Here is a 10,386-nt window from a genome sequence, read left to right on the forward strand (position 1 = left end):
AATCAAATCATGCATTTCCATGCAAGAAAATATGGAAAACTGGAGCGCTTTAACTGTGGTGTCTGAGCATATATAGCATATATGTGAAAAAGTAATGGAACAGGTGTGTGTGTGTGTGTGTGTGTGTGTGTGTGTGTGTGAGAGAGAGAGAGAGAGAGAGAGAGAGAGACAGAGAGAGAGAGAGAGAGCGTGCGTGCGTGCGTGCGTGTGTGTGTGTGTGTGTGTGTGTGTGTGTGTGTGTGTGTGTGTGTGTGTGTGTGTGTGTGTGTGTGTTTGTGTGTGTTGGCCTTTAGTGTAAAAAAATAATAAGTTACTCACGTCATTTTAGACCATATTGCTTTGATTGCAAGAAGTAACAGTTTGCTAATGAGTACATTGTAAAATACCACTGCATATTTCTTGTTCAGTGTTCATGCTTCACTATGAATAGGTCTATCTGTGCCGATATAAAAGTCATTACATTTTGGTACATGTTCTGAGATATGGTACAATATAAGCAGTAAGTTACAAGTCCTCGGTAGAGCTTTTTCTTTCATCGTCCTTTGTGTTTCATCTCCAGCCTCACACTGCGCCATCAGTCATCTACATCAATCTCCACGTCCTCGTCCTCTGAGCACTCTTTACTAGTTGTGTGGTCTGAGAACGGAGACAGCGGCGACGTCCGCAGTTTTTGAGCGAGCTCGTGCTCCTGCAGGCCGCCCCGCGTGGGGGACTCGCCTCGAGGGTGGCCCAGCGTGCCGTTGGCGCATTTCTCCAGGTCCGCCAGCTTGGCGAGCTTATCCAAGGGGACCTGGCCGACGGCTTTGGCCGACTCTACGTCGGCCTTCATCTCCTCCAGGTCCCGTTTTAGCTTGGCCCTCCGGTTCTGAAACCACGTGATGACTTGCGCGTTCGTCAGGCCCAGCTGCTGAGCTATCTGGTCCCGGTCAGCGGGGGACAGGTACTTCTGGTACAGGAAGCGCTTCTCCAGCTCGTAGATTTGGTGGTTTGTGAACGCCGTCCGGGACTTCCGACGCTTCTTCGGGGTGCTTCTCTGGCCGAACAGAGTCATCCCGTCCCGGCCTGTGAGGGAGAGAAGGAGGCTGAGTGAAAAACATGGATTGATGCAGGTGCAGGGCTTCCTCTGCACCGCTGCAGTGTACGCGTAAAAGTCATGCTAACACAAGAATAACAAAGATACTGTCTGATACTGTGTAACAGCAAAGCCTCAAAGCCCCTGTGGGAAAAGATCATTACGAGAATATTACAGAGACACCACTGGGAAATATTGAGCATCAGACACATGAGGCCCTAATATTAAAGAAAAGCGATGGCGATTTATTTTGTTGGAGAACAGGTCAGAAAATGAACACGCCTTTGTTCGATAAGACATTTTTTAAAGGCAAGATTTGCACCCATGAACACAATATACTTTTTGCTCTGGCTATTATCACATTGAATGGATGTATTCCAAGTCAGTGTGCACAATACACATTGGAACAGAAATAAAACAATGCCCGTCTGCTCAAATAATATATCATCTGAGAAAAGATGAAATCCTAAAATGTGTATTTCAGATGCATTTTAGAGGAAGGAGATTTACCTTCCGCAGCTTGTAAAACGCTGACTTCCAGCCCCTTGAAGGTCTTGCTGGCCAGCTCCTCCAGCGCGCAGAGCGGGGAGGTTTGGGTGAGCAGAGCCCGGCTGGACAGAGGGATGCTGGACGGACGGTGCTTCTCTGAGGATGAAATGAGATGAGCTGTGCCACAAATGGTGTAACTTCGTTTCACCGACGGTTTGTTGAGGATGTCCTCGATGCTGAAGGGGGTCAGCGGCTTGTTGGAGTTGGCAGGAGGCGGCAAGTGGTCCAGCGGACTTCGCCTCCTGTTTTCCACTGCACCACATTTGGCCACTTCTTTGGATGTCATCATTGGTTGTGCGCAGACTTTATAGGACTTGATCGAAATATCAGCTGTTAAAAAACGAGCGAGGCTACAGAAGGGGGGAAAAAGTCACATAACAGTTTCGACTTTTTTTAAAAAACACACAAAAACCAAAGAGAGGAGAGGGGAAACGGATGAAGAAAAAAGAAAATCTTATTCCAAAGTGGGATGCCTTCAAAGTGTCGATCCACGGGAGCAGCAAGTCCGGAGGAGTGAGATGCCTCCCTGAAAATGGCGAGGTCCAAAGAGTTGACGATTACTAACAAGTTATCATTGATTGGTAGGTAATCAATTATTTCCAGTGGCACTTTCGCCCTCTTCCCTTTCACTCTTTGACTATGTTGCAGTCCAGTGCGGGGCTTTTTGCGACTGGGGGTGTCCCATTAATTAGGACGCATGGCTGGAAGGAGGAGGAGCCCGGCGGAATTATAATGCTTTGTGCTCTTATCATCTTTGGTCTAATTTAGTCGTGTGGTGAGATACCAGAATAGGTATATGGGGTAAATGAGGGGAAGCAGAGAGAGGGAGAAAAAAAAGAAGGGAGATGGGGGGAGAGAGAGAGAGGGAGAGAAATCACAATCCGTAGCCTATTTAAGCGTTTTTACGCGTAAAACTTCAGTTTCAGTTGGCAGGAGTTTCTATTCGTATTTAAAAGTATTTGGATTATCCGGATGTTGTGAAAAAAAGACAAGTGGACAGAGGGTTTATTTTAGATGTCGCAGCTAGTCAGAAGGATGTTTTTCACGAGCCAAAGCGCGGATGATCCTTTGTTTTGTAAAGGTAATGTTGAGCTGGGCCATATATCAGCTCTGATGATACCTCCTCTGGGGCGAGAGAGAAGGAGCAGCATGCATCCCTCTCAGCAACGACAAATCCGGGCCATAACTCAGGCGAAAGGGCTCCTTTTATATCATCCGAGAAATATTTCATCTCCTCTCAAATTTCCCCGCGTCCTCCAGGTTTGACATGATGGGTTTATTTTGGCGCTGCTGTGAAAAATTGGCGAAGGACTATTTGCATAGGAAAACAATTTTTTGCTGTAGGACAAATAATATATATATATTTACCATGAACGAATGAACTTTTTAAAATGCAAAGAGAAAGGAAATTATAGTTTTAAATGTCATGAGATTTGAATTTAAATTTAGTGGTTAATTTTACTGTGGGAAGAGGGATATTTAAATCTCTGCTACTATTATTATTATTATATACTATATTAAATCTACAATAACGCTGTATTATGATTATCATTATATTTTTCATTATTATATAGTTGTTAATGCTGTTGTTGTTATTTTAGGATATTATATTTATTTACCTTCATAAGGAATTTAGTTCAGGGTGCTTTAAGTCAATATTGAAATTAGTTTCACGTCACTGTTGGTAAAAAATAAAACATCATCAGAGAGATGATGATCATGATGATGATGATGATGATGATGACAGTGATGATGATGTGTGTGTGTGTGTGAGAGAGAGAGAGGGAGAGAGAGGCAGAGAGAGGAAGAAAGAAAGGTAAGGATAGGATAAATGCATGGTCGCGTTTTAATATTATAATTAGTTATTTACATGTTTCCATTATAAATGTTTTATTAAAATATTTGATGATTTATTTATTTTTTTTTACAGCCAAATCCTGTCTATTAATATTAAGTTATGTTGTTATTTAACTCATTCAGCGGTTCCGTTGAGATGAAGGCAGGGCTGCTACAGAAAAATAACAGAAACAACGAAAAAAGACGTAAAAACAATGTTTCTTCTCTGCTGTCAACTGTCCCAATATCTGATTTACGTTAATGGAGCAGACAGCATGACATGTTCACTTTAACAAAGCAAATCATTTTAATGTTTTCTTTTACCTAATAGGATCAGATCATGTAAGGGAAATGTTGGAGAAGTTATGTGTCCGGTTTAACTCCATCGAATAATGAAGGAGGGAAAAAGCAGGCAGATAAATTAAAACCAGTTTATATATTTGCTGCTGTTAAGATTTCATTTCAGAGTCTATTTGATGTTTTGAAAATCATTCGCTTACATTTATCGTGTTTCATTTTTCAGAGATGTAGGTCTGTCCACTTCTAATAACAACAATAATAATAATAATAATAATAATAATAATAAACAATAATAATAATAATAATAATAATAACAATAATAATAATAACTATTATAAAAACAATTTGAAACAGTGTTTTAAAAGGACAGATAAATGAAAAGAATAAAATAAAACAAAAATAATAATAATATGTTGTCAAATGTAACAATTACTAACTAATATTTAAAAGTCTGCTTAAATAAGATGCATGAATGTATATAGTAACATGATATTAGCTGCATAAAAATAATAACTTTAGAATTATACCTTAAATTTTTTCAAACAAACAAATATTTCAATTCAAAAAGTATTTAAAAATAACAAATGCATCATGATTACAAAAATGATAATCACATATGACACTTTAGCACAATTCTAAATAACCAAATTCTAAAAATGTGTAAGATGACACACAAACTTGATTGACAGTGCGCACACACAGTATCATTTGGAAGGGGTATTAATGGGAATCAAGCCCTTCACTTTGCATGAAATGTGTCTGTGCCAGCTATTCCAGCTAGGGAGGATCATGATGTTCAGGCCTGTTTATTAAAGACAGATATTTGTAGTAGTGTGTCATCATCTCTGTGTCTCTCTTGCCAAGGTCAACGACACGGCCTGCCTCTCAGCTCTCCTTTAGCCAGAGAACTTAATCTCTTAAGCTACTAGACTGTGCAGGGGACGTTCCTTGGCAGGGGACAGTACACACCACATCACTGACTGTCTGGAAAATGACTCTCTCCGATACACTTTTCACTCACAAGCTTTCTGGTATCTAATGAATGTCGTTCATTTGTGTCAAATGTTTTAGTGGGTATAGGATTTGGGAGATGTGATGGATATCTTTTGTAATGTTGATGGACTGATATTGAATTTATATCCCCAATTAAAGCCATAAAAAGCTCTGTCTCAACACAATCCTGTACAGCTGCTTTAATTAATTACAATATTTTACACCGCTACTGTAATCTGCCACTTGGATGCATTTACAGAACACAAGAGCCCCCTTTCTTCTTCCCAACCAGGTGTTGATTTAGGCCTTCCACACTGCGGTCTGTTAGCTTAAAATGCCATCCTGCAATATGTGTTAGTGACCTCATGCAGGAGGAGACACAGCCCTCACTGCAGGCTTACACTGCGATTAGACAGCTGCAGGGGGAAGCTATCTACATTGTAGCCATTTTGTGAGACCCCAAAGATGGGTGTCATGTCTCCCCTTCTCCCAAAGGCCTCACATGACACTAGATATAGATACAGAGATGGTGTGGCTTGGAAGTGTCTCTCAGTTTTTTAAACATGTACTGTAAATCACACGTCATTACCAGAGGTCACTCGCTGAGGTGCACCATTGGATGGTGTCATCTTGAGGGCCAGTGTGATTGGAGGAGAGTGGATTTATCTGGCAGTTGGATCTCTAGAGAGGCAGCCATATTTTATGTGACTAGAGATGTAATAAGAGGCCTCTGACAAATCCCTGATGGCCCGGCTTTCCCTGCCTCGCAGTGCAGTGCAGTGCAGTGCAGTGCAGTGCTACTGGAACAACCGGATCATATAAGCAGCACCATTACCACTGCACCACATGTGGACTGCACTGTGCTGCTGTGCAAACTGTTCTCTCCAGGGTCTGGGAGATCTTTGCTGTGACTTTCACAAACGTCTTGTTAAAGGGTCAGTTCACCCAAATCACAAAACACATTCTTTCATTTACCTCTAATGGTATGCAGCCACAAACATAGTAATGGTCCTACTTGAGTTTCACCTCTGACACTTCAGATTCACATTTTTGTGTATCATAATTGCATTGGTAATACTGTATATAAATAGTTATTATAGTAGAATGGTTAATAGCACACTATAATGTAGTTGAAAACAAATGTAAGAGTTCATTTGTATTTTATCCATAACTGGAACAACTGGTGTAGAAACAGATCATTTATGACATATGTAAAATATTGTTTTAATATTATTAAACAATAACAAACATTTAATAAATGGTTTATAACACACTATAATATAATTAAAAACTGACATGTGGGTTTAAAAAAAAAGTAGTTAACAACAACTATATTATACTGAATATTGTTGTATAAACAAATAATGAATTACAATAGAGTAGTTACAGATATATTTGTAATAATATCAAATATGTACTTAAAACAGCAGGTCTAATGGCTGAGAATGATTATATATTGATAAACACTTACATTTTCCTTATATCTGCAAATAACTATATTATAGTGTGTTCCAAACAATTGATTTCATTTTTATGTGCTGCTTATAAATGCTTAATAGACAAACTTCATGTTACTATAAGTGTACATTTGTGAGTCATAAAACACACATTTGCTCAGTTTAATAAACTACAGCTAGAGCCTCATTCGTTCTGTTGTGATCAGCAGTTTATGGTGTCTCGTCCTGGAAAAGGTTTTATAGATATTTTTGTGTTAACGATATTACTGATTTTGACTTTATAAATTTTACGTATGTTGCTGTTGTAAAAAATTGTAGCATTTATCATCATCACATAATTGCTACTTGTGGCTGATGTTAAGCTAAAGTTACACAAGTCCTACTTTACAAGGGGAAACACTCTGCAACAGGGCACAGGGTTTATATGTAATGTTATGTTTAAATCCACTTAAATTAATATTTATGTTAATCTGAAATAACTTTATACCAAAGAAACTTTTGATTCACCTCTGTTGTGTTGAGTAAGAGACAGATAATATCTGCAACAACAGATACCACTAAGGTTAAGTGTTACAATATGTTTATTTTATGATTTGGATGAATTAACCCTTTACAATTAATTGATCATCTGCAATCTTTCAATCACCAAATTGAGAAGAAAAAAAATTATAAGGTTTGATTGTGAAAAAAATCAGAACATGTCTCCCTGATTTTGTTTCTTCTTTCAACTTCTCTAAAAAAAAAAAAAAAAAAAAAAAATCAAACATATAAAAGTGTTGTTGAATACAACAGTCAATAAATTACAAGTCATGACATTCTCCTCATGCAAGGGAAAGCACAAACAGGTGCACAGCCTCCCAAGAAATACAAGAAGCACAGCAGTTACCCCATGGGGAGTGCATAATGCAGTGTTACTCTCCTTAAAGGAACCTTTTCATGGGTCTCTGGCTGTAGTAATACAAAATATACTCACTTTCATGGATTCTGTAAAGAATCATTTACACAATAAATATTTTAATACCACCAGTTTTATACTAACAGAGTGGCAACATAGTCCCCCCCCCCCATCTGATGTCAATAAAAACTGAACATGAACCCCATAAGATCTGTTTACTGTGTCTTACCTGGTGGAACAGTTGCTCCTCTCATACACTTCCTGCCAGCCAGTAACAGACCGGCTGATCATACTGGTGTGGTTTGGGGCCTGTACACTTGTTGTTGGCGCCGCCTGAACATAAGCATTCCTAATTTACAGAAAGCACACTTTGAAACAGCACATATGTGACTCAGTGAGTCCATGCCATGCCGGCTTTGACTCATTAACCCATCTCTGAAAACATGTTTCACATCATTTTTGTTCACCTGCTCTCAATCTGTTCTCTTTGTTTAAAAAGCCACTAGTTAAACAAGCAAACAACAGCAGTTTCCACATGTTTCCCGTGAATATTTCCCAACATATTCTCGGACTGCTGATGAATCCCCCCTCTGCACTATGAATGCCATACCGTAGCACCAGATAGTGACTCATTTGAATGTTCCTCCTTTCTCATTCCCACTTCACCATGAAGCACACAGTGAGCGGCGATGCTGAAGGATTATGTTATTTGGGATGGCCGGGCTGGTGTAGATTATTCACCGCCTTTGGTAATAAAAACTGCCAGAGGAAAACTAGGGAGAATTATGACAGCAATTCTTTAGTTTTGTTTGTGAAGGCAGATTTTTTTTTTAATATATATATTTCATGCAAAGTCTTACAAAGGAGGATAAACAATTGAAAGAAACAGATGAAAAGCAGGAAAACCTAATTTGTCACTTTCAGAAATGTAGAATTTATTTATGACTTCTTATTCTTCTACTGTTTATTGTACGGTGTAATTACCTACAAAATGTTCTAACCTGTGATACTATATCATCCAATTGTGTTCAAGCTTTTCAATAACTATTAATGATGCAAAGGTATGTCAAGTATCTGCCTTTTTAAACGTAATTGTAGCTTATATAATTCAAATATGTATTTAAATTGAGATAAGACCACAGGGCCACTCTAATTACATGAAGTGGGTTTGGGTTGTGTTAATTCAATGCCCATAGGGGCTTTTCCAATATGGCCGCATGGGAACAAATGCTGACAGGTCAGCTGTTCTTTCTGTGAGGGGAGGAATGTCTCTCTTTCTCTTCCTCGCTCCCTCTTCCTCCACTCACTCCATCCTTTGTCAGTTATTTTTCTCTTTTTCTTTTTCCCTCTCTCTCTCACTCTTCTTCCTGTCAAATCTCCCTCTCTCTCTACACACACCCACACACACACGCATATACACACAAACATTGTCTTTGAGAGATGGCCTCTGTCTTTCAATTAGCCTGCAATGGCCCTCTTACAAGGCTGGCGTCTGGCGAGTTAGGCCCGCAGCAGATGCTGCTGTGGATTGGCCGTTCATCTGCAGCCTGCAGACTGTATTGAATAGTCATTAGGGTGGAGCTGAGTATTCATGACAGAAGAAGTGCCTTTGTGTGGGAGGGGATGCAACTACATCAGGTTATCTTTATTCACTTGTTCTCTGCTGTTTTTTTTGTTTGTTTTTTTTAAACAGTGTTCAAAGTGGGGAGGGGGGTCTGATTAGGAGGATAAACAGATGAATAATTGGTGACTCTCCTTGGCAATCATGTCCAGGGTGGTTTATTTTTCACTGTTTAAGTTGTAATACTTTGTTATATCATTTTGAGCAGAGAAAGGGAAGAGAGAGAGCAGAGAGAATAAGACGGACAGCTACAGAGAACCCCCCGATGGGCCGCAGAGCCACGAGCCAGTCTGTTGCATTTGTGTATGATTTGTCGACTCTCAGTGGGTCCGTTCATGAAGCACCTGGCAACCCTGCACAGAGGAATATGGTGGCTGCCATGACCATACACCAACACACACACAACCATATGCCCCCATTGTCATTCCAATGAGCTCAGACAACATTCACTTTCCCCTCCTTTCAACAAACCCTATCAATACAAACCCCATGTGGAGGGGCCCAGGTCAAGAGGGAGGCTCACTACAAAGTGGCTGCGGACACACAGAGAGGCACAGGCAGGAACACACACACACACACACACACACACACACACACACACACACACACACACACACACACACACACACACACACACACACACGCACATGCACGCACGTATCAATGTATGCAAACACACACACACATACACACACAAACACACACCCTGCTGCCTCCCTCTGCTCCTCCTCCCCCTTCAGCCCCTGAACCCCCGTAGGCTGGACTGAGGAAATGTGAATTAGCTTCATCAATGCAGAGGTTAACATTGCGCAAAGACGATGTTGACCTCTCGTTGTATTCTTGGTTTGATGTCTTTCTTAGGGCCAAATGCTTATGAATAAAAATGGCAAGGGGAGAGGTTGACAAAGGGATTTGTCTGACTAATGCCAAGGGAAAACCCCTCAGGGAAAGCCTGGTTAAGCCCAACACCACTGATTCCCCCCTGCAGTATTATCAATCACACAGTGGCTCACACGGTGCTGTTATTGTTTTTGCCATAATTGTGTCAGAATAGCTTTCATTTGTCTTTAATGAAAAGTGTCTGCATTCATCATGCTAATGTAGTGACGGCATAAATATTACACGTGGCAACCTACAGCACCTTCTTAAACATGCACCATTTGAAATATGCAAGATACAAACAGCATGTGTGCTGGCAGGTCGTGTCGGCTTCATAATAAACAATTTAATTTAACTTTAATGTGTGAAAATGAAAGAGTCACCCAAATGCAAAAAAATAAAGAAATAAATAAAGAAATCTCTAGTAGCAGCCAGCAAAAGAAGCTTTGGTTTGTTATTTGTTTATGTCTTAAGATATCAGACATGGAAGTGAATGGATTTTATCTTATATTGCTAACAGTTTTGAAAAACGACATTTTAAAATATTCAACAGCTACATTTGTTTCCACAAACAGTATATCTGTTATTCTGTTAAATCAATTGAACATGCTGTGCTATTTGATTGTTCACATTGAGATTTGTTGATATTTCAAAACCCTGTCTTTGGGATAGCACACTGCTTCTTCATATTTGAAATGTAGTTTTTCAAAGCAGTGAGCTCCACAAATAAAATGAAATTCATCTTTGGTGTACTGAGGATGGTGACAGAAATCTCAAAAGCAGG

The 10,386-nt window shown here is 39.8% G+C and overlaps 1 protein-coding gene across 1 annotated transcript; it reads right to left on the reverse strand.

The window, feature by feature from the left end:
- Window positions 1-574: 574 nt before the first annotated feature.
- lbx1b (ladybird homeobox 1b) lies at window positions 575-1,910 on the reverse strand. Its single transcript, XM_053335022.1, has 2 exons — window positions 1,583-1,910; window positions 575-1,062 (listed from the first exon to the last, which is right to left on the reverse strand). Exons 1-2 carry the CDS (start codon window positions 1,908-1,910, stop codon window positions 575-577), a joined length of 816 nt encoding a protein of 271 aa, XP_053190997.1.
- Between the last annotated feature and the right edge of the window lie 8,476 nt (window positions 1,911-10,386).

Source organism: Scomber japonicus, chromosome 2, assembly GCF_027409825.1.
Source record: "Scomber japonicus isolate fScoJap1 chromosome 2, fScoJap1.pri, whole genome shotgun sequence".
NCBI classification, from domain to species: domain Eukaryota; kingdom Metazoa; phylum Chordata; class Actinopteri; order Scombriformes; family Scombridae; genus Scomber; species Scomber japonicus.

Bases quoted from the DNA above. Each gene is read 5' to 3' on its own strand.
- lbx1b (XM_053335022.1), bottom strand. From the start codon at position 1,910: ATGATGACATCCAAAGAAGTGGCCAAATGTGGTGCAGTGGAAAACAGG. The intron at 1,063-1,582 runs GTAAATCTCCTT...TCTCCCTCACAG, and splicing joins CGTTTTACAAGCTGCGGAAG to GCCGGGACGGGATGACTCTG.